Below are 13,806 nucleotides of genomic sequence, written 5' to 3' on the forward strand. Positions count from 1 at the left end.
TTGCCAGATGCTTGCATCTTATCAGCAGACTACCCTGAATGAAGGAAGCAAGCACTGTAGGATTTTATTTATTTATAGCTCATTCTGGCCTGCTAACTACAACCAAGGGCTCCCACTGCTAAAAAATGCTACATGTTGGATGACTTGAGTGTCTCAGTATGAGCCAAAGGGTCTCATCTCTGGGTGTCAGAGATGATCAGAATTCTCAAGAATGGCAGTAGGCTGCCGATGAGTCACATGGAAGGCTTCTGATTGCTAAACTTCCTCACAACCTCCTTCATAAAAAGGTCCTGAGGCCACCCACCGACAGCTGAACATTGAAGATGCCAACAGCCTGAATTCAGTCATCACCAAAACATGTGCTATCAGGGGAAAACACAGCCGACCTCTTCTGGATGTGAGACAGGAGAAAAGGAAAGTACTTGAATTAAAACATTATAACATAGAAGGTCGAATTTACAAGGAGCAAAGAGCAGAGAAAGTGCAGTGCAACTCAAATTAACTAAAGCATGGATTTCCATCTAAGAAATAGGTGGAAATAAACACCAATAGGTCCTCACCCATTATACATGTACAGAAACATACAACAAAAGTAGACTTCCATCTCCTGCTTCAATTTTGATGCTTCTTATTTGAATCACAGATTAAAGGTTTCAAAAAATGAACTCTGTTCACTAATGTGTATTACTTATGAAAATCATTTGTAGTTTTAAGTTTCATATTCCCAGAATGGCATATATGCATATAGCCATGTGCATAGCTACAGAGTTTATGAGATAACTTACTTCACATATGTTTGTATAAATATAGCTATATTTTAGAAGATCAAATACACAGGCTGACTAAAGAATTTATTAGTTTCCAGATTATTCAGAGTTACTTAATATGGCCAAAGCTAAGTAAAATCGTGAATGTCAAATTCGATGAATCGTCAAAAATACATGCAGGACGATGCTTTTGTGTAACAAGCTTTTCCATCACCAGCACCAGTGAGTGATAAACTAGGGTTTCAGAGCGAGAAAAAAGACACGTCTCGGGCTCTGTCCCCTGAGCCTCATTGGGAAAAGATAGAGAAAAAGGAATGCTGAATGGTAACAGTCTGAGCTCCAGGATTAATCCATGTAAAATACTGGTTGAACTCACTAAAGAGCTGGCCTGATGGAATTTTAGACAAAAGCATTTAAGTCCTAAAAGTCTAGATAATAACAAAATATTCTCTTAGTGCAGTCCAGCTGTCCTGACTACTCCTGCACCAAGAAAATGACTGGAGAAACTCACCTATTTCTCCTCGAAGAACAATTGCTAACTGGCTACAAGTCACCTTTAAAAAATGATAGCAAAAATCCCCTCCCCTCAAAAAAAAAAAAAAAATTCACATACAACAGGAAATAGTCCTTAAATGCTGAGAAGATAAAGAAGGAAAAACACATACACGCATTTCTTGTATAGGTAGGTGTCCCATATACACAAGTTTCCTACTAGGCTTAAGTCACGAAAATCTCTGCAGTTGCTGTTCAAGTGAAGGGAGTTTAAGAAGAAAAGGGTATACCTAGACCAGGAGCTTCCCTTAGTGAAGCTCTAATATTGAATCCTGTGGTGAGTAAGACCTGGGGATGCCAAATAAGTTGCAACTACAGTTCCCAGAAAAAAAATCTGGAAGTCTTCGGTAGAAGATCAAGAAGATGAATACACACCTTGGCTGAAGCCTACCTAGCGAGAGGGATGATGCAGAAAGTCACAGAGATTAGAAATAAACTGTTTAGTTATCTGCTGCTTTTTAAAAATATATATTGAGAGGACAATTAGGAAAAAAGATAGTCAAATTATACTGAATGTCAAATGAAAGTTTCAGTCCAGCAAGATGAGAAAGTGCTAGAGATCTGTTGTACAATATTGTACCTAAAGTCAACAATACTATACTGTACACTTAAAGTATTATTAAAGGAGTAGATCTCATTTTAAATGTCCTTTCCAGAATAAAATTTAAAAAAATTTTAGGTATTAAAAAAATGCAATACAAAGTCCCACAATGAATTTAAACAAAAAGGCTCCAAACATGTTGGCAACAGGCTAACTGCCCAAGGGTGTTAAAATCAGGTGTCTTCTCCCTCCTCAGAGGCTGCTCCACTTATTTGCAATGGCAGCTGCTTGTGTTTTGCCTGCTTCTCTAAAAATCAAAACATGTGCAAATGGGACACGGTCTTGCATTCAAACAGCGTCTAAGGCATTTCCTGAAGAAATACTCTGCTGTTGTCAGTTTGCAGACAGTGAGCCATGTTTCATCCCAACCCGCGGGGGCTAAATCACTAGTCAAAAACAAACTGCAGGAATAGAATTCCACCAGCTGACCCCCTGCACAACAAGAGACCATAGTCTTGCTTTCACAGTGCCACTTAGAGATACTCCTAAGGACTTACTGGACGGGTTCAGTCTACTTCAAATGAATGTCTGGCTAGGAATGGGAAGACCAAGCACCAAGAAAGAAAATTCAAAAAACTGCGATTAGAGTACATGTGTTTTCTCCCCCAAGAATTTTTGGTTTGTTAACCCCAAATATAATATTGGGAAAATGTTATAAAATTCTGTTTTGCATTGAATAAGTAAAATATGCATATTCATATGCCTGTTCTCTGTTCTCATTGAATAAATATTGTATATACACAGTATCAGAAGTGGATAATTCCTGTAACTACTAAGAATAAGCAACATGAGAATAAGAGTTTGTAGGAAAAAAAAAATCTGTCCTTAGGGCATTACTATTAACATAAAACAAAGAGGACTCAGTGTGATTGTCCTAATTAATTCCTGGTCTACAGTTGAGCTGTCTATGTGGCTAGGAAACACTGGAAAGATGGCTGGTCTGTATTGAGACATTCTGTAAGTATAGAATATACTCTAAATTTCAAAGACTTGGTATGAAGTATGGAAAATATCTCATTAATAACTTTTCATTACATATTAAAATGCTATTCTGGATACAATGGGTTAAATAAAATGCTGCTAAAGGTAATTTTGCCTGTTTCTTATTACCCTTTTAAACGTGGTCAGTAGAAAATTTAAAATTACATATGTGGCTTGCATTAGATTTCTAGTGGGCAGTCCTGATCCAGGAGTGGTGATTCTCTTTTTTTTTTGGGGGGGGTTAATTAGGCTTATTTATTTACTTACTCTTAGAGGAGGTACTGGGGATTGAACCCGGGACCTCGTGCATGCTAAGCACATACTTTTAGTGCTTGAGCTATATCTTCCCCCAGTAGTAGTGATTCTCAATTGCAGGTGTTCAACAGAATTATCAGAGGAGCTTGTTCAAAAAATAGTCCCCTAGACACTGGTTCAAAACGAATCAGAATCCTCGGAGTCAGGAATACAATATGTTTGTTTGTATTTTTAAATACTTGGCAGATAATTCTGAGAATCATTAATCTAGAGGTTTGTGGATATAATTGTGTCTCCAGCCTTATAAGTGGAATGAACAATGGTAGGTAGTCTCCTGTAACTTATTGCGGTAGAATTAGAAACAATAATCACTTTATCACCTGTTTGTTCAAAACAATAATAGAAAAAAAATTAAAAGTACTAGAGTCAGAAAAAAAGCTGGAACTTGGCTCAAAAGTAGCTAAAACTAAGAGACCCTAGAATTCTTTTGTAAGGGTTGTAGACCTATTATATAGTAAAGAATTTGGCCTTTATTCCTGGTGCCTGGGAGAGACTATAAAATTTTGGAATTTCTCAAGTAATAGAAGTGAGTTCATTATTCATGAGCCCTGTGGACCATACCTGAGTTTATGCTAAGAGATGGATAGAACTCAGGACAGAAGCTACTCACTAGAAAGACTGACCATGTGATCAGAGGGTCCCCTGGACCTCTGGGGAGGGGAGAGGAGCTGGATTAATCATGTGGCCTATAATTCAATCAACCACACCATAGTAATGAAACCCTGACAAAAACTCTGCACATTGAAGCTCAGTGGAACTTCTTGGTTGGCGAACACATTGATATGCTGGGAGAATGAGGTACCCTGATTCCACAGGGAAAGAACAGGAAACCTCTGTGTTCGGGATGCACCCAGACCAAACTCTATGTATCTCTTCATTTGCCTGGACCTGATCCTGATCTGTATCTTTTATAATAAAACTGTGATTGTAAGTACAATGCTTTCCGGAGTTCTGTAAGTTGTTCTAGTGAATTATTGAACCTGAAGAGGTCATAGGAACCCCCAAATTTGCAGACAGCTGGTCAGAATTATGGGCGAACTGGGCACCCTACTTATGGAACCATCTGAAGCAGGGGCAGTTTTATGGAGAGAACTGAACCCTTAATTCATGGCATCTGATCTAACTCTAGGTGGTGTCAGAACTGAATTGCAGTACACTAGTTGGTGTCAGAATAAGGTTAACTTCTAATTGTAAAAAACATTTTTTTTGTTACAAATAAAAAAACAAAAACAAAAAAAAAACTTATGAAACTAAATTCAAGTAGCAAATCTGTAATATCCAAATAAACTATGCTCTAAAATTAAATATGGCATTCTGTAATTAAATCTGATAATAAATTTTATATTCCTAAACTAACAAAAGAACCTCAGATTGAATAAAGCATTAAAGCAATCTTAACTTTTTTTTTCTGGTTTTCACAAAGATTATTTTATCTTTCCTCCTTTATTTGCTCTGTCTTCACCTTTATGTCTACACCAATGAAAATGATAATAATCTGGCAGTTTATAATTCTGTATACATACAAGCAAAGAAGACTTCAGAAAGACTATATATAGGATTACAGTTCTGTTCAAATCTGGTCTTCACCCAGAGGGAAGTATAAACCTCAGATGTTGGGAGGGAAAAGTATGTAAGTTTTGAAATCATATCAGGAGTAACTGAGATTCAGGAGTCACTGAGATTCCTTGAGACGGAAAGGTGAGTAAGATTTCTTAACAAACAGTTAACAAGCATTTCTCTCATTTTTCAATCGACTTTCCCTCACCAAGCTGGACACACAGCCTCAAATAAAAATGTAGGACAGGGAGAGCGATTCAGAAGGACAAGGGGAGCGATGAGGAGGGAAGGAAATCAGAAGCAGCTCTGCAGCCTGACTACAAATCACTGCCCAAAGGGAAGGGGCAGTAGGAAGCAGGGCGAAAAGGAGACTGTCCTGAGAATCACAAAGAGCATTAAGTCCAGCATGAGGTTCTCTACAATTATTCAAGGAATGCAGGGAAAGAAAGAAGCCCGAGTGCCGAGCCCATGTGGGCCATGAGTAGCGCGCCGCTCGCTGAAGGACAACCATTCGTTTCTAGAAAATGAGATTCTGAAATCCATGGAGGCAAAAAATGTACCGAGAGATGCTTGCTAAATCAAGGATATATGCTTTTCTCTGCCAGCCGTAAGGTATTTTCGAGGTAGAGAAGTGAAGGGATCTTCTGAGACAAAGAAGAGAAGTACTTTTTTCTGAAGATGCCGCTGCTCATCTACTGACCTCTGCTGGATCAACAGTGGCATCCAGTGGCTGAAAGTCTCAGCACAGACTTCTTTGTCTCTAGGAAGAGTTTCTATTGCTTTGGGTGAAGTGGCAATTCAGAACAAAACCATTTCTGTTGTCTATAACTAAGGATCCCCAAAGACACGGTGCTTTGTAATACAAAGTGAAGAACCAGAGGCCATAAAGAAGAAATGGAGGGGGGCAGCCTAAGATTGGCTGTGGTTATTTATATTTCCTGTGGTGTTACTAAAAAGAATAAAAATACAGGAGGGGATGAACATATGTGTGGGTGAAATTCCTAGGTTTTCACTGCCTTGGAATACTTTAAAAATAAATGAGATTACAAGATAGAGTATTTTCATCTTCAAAGCAATCCTCTGGTATTATTGTTGGAATTGGAAACAAATTTATAAATGTACATTTTATTTTTTAAAGGGCTTAGGGAGGGAAAATTAATGGAATTAGCATGGCTTAATTAAGCAATTTACTTAATCTAAGTTTGCTTCCTAAAGTGTGATTTTTAAAAACTGGGTTTAAACTGCTAAATTCACGTGTTTGTTTTTAGCGAGATAATGAAATTGGCTCAGGTATAACCTTAACCCAGAGCAAACATACAGAAAAGGAAAGCATTCCACCCAAAACATTTAAAATATTTTTACATTCTGTTGACTTAAACTGTTAAAAAAGTGATTTTGTGGCAAAGTTACAGTAAGTAAAATTCTACTAAATTCTTCCTAACTTTAAAAAAAAAGAAAAGAACTGTTTCTTCAAGTGATAGAATACAAACGAAAATGAATGGCGTAATCCTAAACTTCCATCTTAATTAGACCATATTTTATCTCTCCAGCTCGAAAAAAAAATAATAAAAGAAGTGGACACCAAGAGGTTCTTCTCCCATGTTTTAAACGTGTTCAATTTCTGCTCTATATTTCTAGCTAAAAAAGACCCCACATAGAATAGCCGTACACATTACTCCGCCCTTAACTCTCCCGACAGAGTTCTGGTTGGCTTAGGTGCACGTACCAGCTCAGACTCACCTGTTTGGGTGGGATGTGGGCAGCATGAACTGGAATTCCACCACGCAGGTGTTGTCCTTAAGCTGGCGGTGTTGTACACTGTTAAGTTCATAGGCAATATAAGCCCTTCGAACATACACCTGGTTAAAAAGTAAACCTCAGTAAACACATTTTAAAAACAGAAACTAAGGAATGATTAGCCCAGGAAGAAGTCTTGAAAAGAGGTATCTGATGCAGAAGAAGGCAGTCTGTGGTGACAGAAGTCCCAAGGCCCTATACATACATACCTTGCTTTAATTAATAAAGCTGGAGTCTTAAAACTATAACCATGACTATAAATGGAAACAAAACTAGTCTGCCTCTGCCGGACACCTCTAGGTGTGCTATAAATATAAACCCTTTACACTAACCTAACTAAGTTTTTGATTGTTAACAAAAGAGAGCAAACAGAACCATGACTATTAACTCATTAAGCATGATCATTTCAACAGAAGATTACAGCAAACAACGTGAAAAATGAGAAGTGCTGATTCTGGGCCACCTGATCAGTGAAGACAAAAGACAGAAACAACTAAAGTACAGTCTAACTCTCTTACATCTTATATCTTTGTTTTGTTTTCCCACTGCAACAAATCAATTTTAGACTGTTTATATCCCCCAAGCCCGAGGCAAAATTAGGAAGGCATAATTTGATATATAACATCTCAAATACACTAATTTGACTCAAGAGTGAAAGAAAAGCAACAGGGTGCATCTCAGGAAAAACCATCAGTCCAACCTCACGCACTTCACAGCCAGTTTGTCATGCGCATAAAACGCAACGTGGGATTCTATCAGCATGTGAGGTACGTAAGGACACTTCACACCAAATGGCACGAAAGCACTGTAGAACACTTCGATATTTTCAAATTTTGGTATCTACTGAGTGGGATACATTACACTCCACCCACAGAATACACATAAAAAGTAATACAGAAGAGCCTGCAGAAGACTAGTGATGTCATATCACATAAAGTCATCAACACTCCTTCTCCTCATCTTCAAGAAACATCTGCTTGGCAACTTAGCAGCCGTATTTGGGGCCTGCAGTTTTTGAGCTTAATGAGGTAGGGAGCTGTAGTGGAAAGAGAGAAGTCTTTGAGTCACACTGACCTGGGTTCAAATGCAAACTCCTCCACTTATTATCCACATGAATTTGGATAAGTCACTTAACCTCCCAGAGTCTCATCACTTTCTTCTACTTTGTGAAGTAATTGTAAGATTAAATGAGAAAATAAAGCATTTAAAACGCAGTTCATTAAATGCTATTACTTTCTTTCTCAGGCTGAAATAGTTCGTAAGAACTGCTTGACAATTCAGAGTATAACTAAAATCCGTTTTATTTCACCCAAATCCAAAATAGTATTGTCCTGACCAGCCACATATTTTCTCACAGGGAATGCTGATGATTATGAAATGGAAGAATTCAAATATCTGGAAAATAGAGGCTATTGAAAAATGCTGGCAGTTACTTTCCTGGGACTGGAGACCAGAAACTGGAGATTAGTTCAGTTGACACACTTGAGTAAAGCAAGACCATAGTTAAGCACTATGGAAAAGACTCTACTCTCAAGAAGCAATGTTAAGACCAAAGAAAAAGGACTGGTTAACAATAGCCCAGAGGACAGAAGGAGTCAGCCAGAACCAAGAAAAAGGTCACGTCACATTACCACGAAGGCCTACCTCCAGAGCGGCCATCCTCACCACCTGGTTGCTGTGATAGAAGAAGTTTGGTAGGACATCGAAAATGGATGTTTCAGACAAGATGAGTTTCTGGAAGGTACAAAGATAAGCTTAAACCATTTCATCCAAAAGAGAACAATTCCAATGCACAATGTTTAGCATTTGAAAGCATTCAGTGAAACTTAAGAATTTCGTCTATGGATGTGATGTATGAACTTACCTTCTCTGCCTCAGCTTCTTCAGCTACAAAATGGGGAAAATAATAATACCAATCCTCATGGGGCTGTTGTGAGCATTAGAAGAGTTAATATATGGAAAACTCTTAGAATAATTCATTAACAGTGCACTTAATAGTATGCTAAGTGTTTATGGAGATTATTATTATCCTTTCTGACATATATCTGTAGTCAACTTTTAAAATATTATATCAGTACTCCACTATGGTAAACCATAAATCTGAACCCCAGTTGAAACTGTTTCAACTATAAACCAAATAAGCAAAACCATCCCTCTCCTGTCTCTAGGTTCCCCAGAAGGAAATCTGATAGAACACCTGAAGCTTCCCTTAGCTAGATAGAATAATGTCCTTATCTCCCAAGTAGAAAAATAGAAAGCCATCCTTGACAAAATAATGTTGTTTAACAAATAATGGTCAAGGTTCTTTGAATTAGTATTACAATCAGCCAATATTCTTTCATAAAACTGGCTTTGTATAAAGCTTAATAGTAAGTATTAGTATAAAATTAAATGATTGTTATGTAGCTTTGTCTGCAGAAGACTAACAGCTACCTATTGATACATCTGACTCAAATATCAGAAATCAACCAGTGCTGCCACATATCTCTGTCCTAGAATGCTTTCTAGATAAAAGCACAAGAAGTAAAGACTTCAACAGGACACATCTATCAAGGCAGGCCTACTTGATTTTTACTAAGCCACAATTCCAACAGCATTTTTATGAAAAAAAAAATATGTATATATATTAGTAGAAATCATTTGAGAAAGTCAAGGTATAAAATGTCATTACACAGAAAATCAAAATTGATTGATGGGTTACTTAATTACACTATGCTTGGGAAGAAAGGAGACAAGAGTGCAGAGTGGTAGAAAAGGGCTATAATGTATACCTGCAGGTTCTCAATGCAAAACTGATGTCCATACATGTCAATAGCTGATAGGAAGATAGACTCTACTTGGTTATGGCGAAGCTCATATGATGGCAAATGGGAGGCAATAAGAACCTAGAGTGAGAGCAAAATAAGAGGCATAAGTTCCTGAGGGAGTGATTATTCTAGGCTCCTATTAGGCAGCTCTGATACAAAAGCAATAAATATAAATCTGTAAGTGCTGGCATCAAAGATAAAACAGAGACCAAGTGAAACAACTTCTAGGTCCTGTAACATGAAGCCAGCGCCACCAAATACTGCATCTCAGTTGACTCTCACCACGATCTGCGTTGTGAGCAATTTCCCATGGGGGACCAGCGGGGTGGGGAGGGAGAGAAAACAGCTTCAATCAAGTTCCATCAGTGCATGTGATTTACCATTGCGAAGCTGCTAGTCCTGGGGACTGCATGACTAGCTGTTAATTGGGAATCAGGTCTGGCAGGGAGCAGCTGTGGGGAAGGTGGGTGCAGCAGAGCTAGGCTTCTGCAACTCCGAAGCAGAAAGACTAGCAAAAGCTGCTCTGACAGCCCCCAGGTACTCAGCACCAAGGAGAAGGCATCAGGATGTAACACCAATGCATCTGAGGGGCAGGGAGAGCGAGAGCAGTGTCACAAACAAACAGGGACACGGTAGGACCTGAATACCCTCAGCAGGTCACTGAGAGGTTCAATAACTTTGAGTAATTCAGTGACATGGATCCAATTGTAGAGAAAGCAGAAGGTCAGTGAACAGCTTCAAATGCAGCTTCCTTGTCAGTGCCCATGCGCTGGGACACAAAGGGAGTGCCAACTCCTGGCTTCCCCGCTGAAACCTTTTGGAATGGAAATGAAGACTATGGGGTGAAACTAACTGGACTGCTCTGGGGTGGTTCTGATGGCTAGCGCCTCAGATTCATTATCTTTTTGCTTTCCACGCTTGATTTTTTTCCCTATACACTTAAGAGTTTTCACCCGCTTCTAAGCTGCCTTTGGGAAATAAGAAATATTAAGTCTATTGCCTTCTCTTAGTTTCCTTTCCTCCACATGACCCTGGTTTACTAGGAAGGGTAGGGAATGATAACAGGATTTTATAATGGGGAGAGGGTTCCTATTTTAAAGAAACTCGATGCTAATCTTTTCTCTTTAAAAAACATATGCCACGTGAGAACATCTGTTCTGAGGGCAGTGAGACGTAACTAGAAAATTGCGTGACCTTTGTAAGGTGATGGAGAGACAGCCCACGTGTGCCCTCACCTGGCGTGCTCGGAGCGCCACTTTAGCGTTGGTGGTCTTACTGAGTTGAGTTAGCTCCGTGAGGATATTCAGCAGCTCGTCAGTGAGAGTAGGGTCCCGGCCACACAACTGATCCTAACGGTTAATGTGACAAGGAATATACGCATCCACGTTAGAAAGAACTGAGGTGGAGAGAACTTTGCAATGGGAAAGGGAATAAAAAAGTAAGCACAGCTGGATTAACAAGATGCATTTACCTGAAACAGCGTGGTAAAGAGATCCCAGAACAAGTAGCAGCCAAGGAGAAGCCCAAACCCTCATTCACATTCAAAATTCCTAATGTATTTCTTTACAAATCAACACTATACTTTAAATATGCAGAAGAAATCATCAGAGACCATTAAAAGGGGTCAAGGGATTCTGAGTAAGAAGTAACAGATGATGCCTCAATGTTTTAAGACATTTAAATAACACAGGGACTAAAAACCTTCCCTGTTCCCTCTCCCACTTTTGGAAAGAAGGCAGAAAGAGGCAAAAGGAACCACTCCTGGTGGTTTCCATTCCACAAACCAAATGTTCAGTATCCCAGGAGGGTGCAAAACAGAAACGTAAGCACAAATTATTCATTTATAAAACACACACTAAATAAAAACATCATCTCTTACTCTGACAATTCTATACCCTAAATCATTTATCTTCTTGCTGTACCAAGAATTCCATGATACCTAAACACGGTGAATCCTTAGATGGATTAGAGGGGAAAAAAACCAAGCTCCCATTATAAAATGCATGATTTAATTCAGTATTGGGTCCTTTGTTTCCAAAAAATTTAAAAATTTTAAGAAAAAAATCTACCATATTTTGAGAAAAACATTCTTTCTCCAATGGAATATCAGTTTATTACCTAAATTAATCCATTATCCATGTAATTTTCATCTAAGCTGGAAAAAACCACAGATGCAGTTTTTATAAATGTCTGCCCTTTTTGCAATTTACAGAGCTATCTATAATAGTAGTTCTTAATACCACACCACATAAAATATACACATGGAGGTAAAGTCCCCTCTACTTGGAGTTTGAAATATTTGCCTTTATATTTCAGTGGATTTTTATTCTTCCCCCCATCATCAAACAGGACATCTAGACTGTCTTTCTGGTTGAAAGACATCCAGATCTCAAAAGGTTTCCTATTGCTGCCTTTTAATCTTTCCCTTTCCTTGATTACCAGCCTTTTTCTTGAAGAATCTCCATTTCATCTCTAACCTTCCCCATCTCAAGGATACTCCTTACAGTCCTTTACCACAGCAGTACAAACAAAAGTGTGGGACTTTTGGCTTTGGGAGTAGATGTGCGTTTCCCTGAACACTTTTTTCTACAACCCCTTACTACCTTCCACATTGCAGGGTAAATAGTTTTGGAGTACTCGACACCAGCATGCTGGAAAGACGGCTTCTCAAACATTTTAAAGCAGAGAATACTTTCTGGTTCCCCAATCTACCAACCACAGGTCTGCTCCAACTGTCCAGAACCGTAAACCACAGGATGGGATTTATAGTGAAGGAAGTGCAAGTAATGTTTTCACCTGTTTAACGCAGGGGAGTCACTCATTTGGGAAGAAGAAAGACTGCTATAAAGTGACTATAAATCCAGGGTTCGGTTGAGCATGTAGTCACAGACTGGACGGCCTGCAACTCCTATCCCAGGGCACAAAAGCAAAGAGCAGGGAGAAAACACAACTAAATCTCATCTTTTGTTGAGAACTAATGAGCAACACAGAATCTCAGGGGAATGTATAAAGTCATCAGCAACAAGACCATGACAAGACAGAAGAATAGAAAGGTAACAGTGGGTTAGGAAACCAAGATAACTTTTTCCTACCTAAGTCCCTCTTTACCTAATGCTCCTAATAGAGAAAACATAGTCCTTTCGAGGTACTTGTTTCAATCATCAGGGTGACCCACTGTAAGGTCCAAAAGCCTCAGATGTCCCAGGTAACAGAACCCAGAGACTCTTCAAGTAGCCAGACCAAAGTCTCAACATTAACAACAAAAGCCAACATGACAAAATAAGATCAGAAGCCACCTCCCCAACTTATATCAGATTTGATATGCACTGGTTTTCCATGAAAGAAAATCCGGGTTTTCCTTTTGGTATTAAACTAAACTAAGTAAATAAAAATGGAGTTTTCATCTTGCCTAACTACAGACCACATTCTAACTTAAAAAAAAAAAAAAAAGACAAAACTACTGTATAAAAAGTTTTTTATTTCATCCTTCCACTATGAGAGAAAGAGGGTAGAGAAGCTTGTTTTCTGTAAGCGAAGTGAACTATGGCAATTAGAAAAAATAATAGGGAAGTAATTATTCATTCACGATCACCAACTGACAATTTTCCTGGGCTCCTTGTGATAAAGTACAGAAAGCAGATCTTTCTTGGATGTGAAACAGAAAACATAGTCTGAATAAATCACTACTTCCATTAGTTTACCCTAACTTGGAAATTTTCCATTCAAGTATCTTCTCCATTGTCATCATTAGTACTTAGGGAAAAAATTTCAATAGAAATTATACATAGAGTGACCTTCTCAACACTCTCTTATCCTTGACTTGGACACAATGTTCAGGTCCTGAAAGAGACCACCAGGGATGGAAGATGATTCTGTTCATGAGAACTACCCATCCTAAGATACAAACATCCAAAAGGAAGCTTATGGCCCTCTAGCCTACAGACAGATGTCCTTTGGGCAACCAGACAGCCCAATGTCACCATCTAATCCTGGTGAACATTTTCAAACAGTAACATTAAATGGTGACTATCTCAGTATGTCTCTCCTCAATGTATAGACGTGGGTTCATTTAATGAGCTTAATTCCTGATTTGGGGGTTACTTGTATAAATCTGCAAGCCAAAGTGAAAATTATTTAATCATGGTTAAGACTGGCACCACACAGTTATATCTTGTTTTCATTCTTAACCTGGATGGCAGCTAACCACATGGAATATTTCAGATTTGCAGAAACGTAATAAGGACGCTTAAGTGCCAAAACTATAGCCACTGTTGTGAAGCCGATGGCCAGAAGAGCCCAGTATAGTCCAACTTGATCTTAGCATCCTCAGATTTGGAGGCAATTCAAAATGAAAAGAATGTGACCTAACGTATAATGTTCTCAAGACAGTAAGTACTGTTCAGCTGGGTGAGGCACTAATCCCAATATC

At 38.7% G+C, this 13,806-nt stretch overlaps 1 protein-coding gene across 12 annotated transcripts in view; it reads right to left on the reverse strand.

Moving 5' to 3' along the window:
• The window catches only part of ACACA (acetyl-CoA carboxylase alpha), a 256,069-nt gene that overhangs the window by 114,042 nt on the left and 128,221 nt on the right, over positions 1-13,806 (reverse strand). For all 12 annotated transcript variants that reach the window (XM_064495017.1, XM_064495019.1, XM_031467944.2 and 9 more), the window contains 4 exons: positions 10,613-10,726; positions 9,342-9,455; positions 8,215-8,304; positions 6,514-6,632 (listed from right to left, as the gene is read on the reverse strand). In XM_064495017.1, the coding sequence (XP_064351087.1) occupies positions 6,514-6,632; positions 8,215-8,304; positions 9,342-9,455; positions 10,613-10,726 (437 nt within the window). The remainder of the gene's footprint in view (positions 1-6,513; positions 6,633-8,214; positions 8,305-9,341; positions 9,456-10,612; positions 10,727-13,806) is intronic.

Source organism: Camelus dromedarius, chromosome 16 (genome assembly GCF_036321535.1).
Source record: "Camelus dromedarius isolate mCamDro1 chromosome 16, mCamDro1.pat, whole genome shotgun sequence".
In the NCBI taxonomy this organism is placed as follows: domain Eukaryota; kingdom Metazoa; phylum Chordata; class Mammalia; order Artiodactyla; family Camelidae; genus Camelus; species Camelus dromedarius.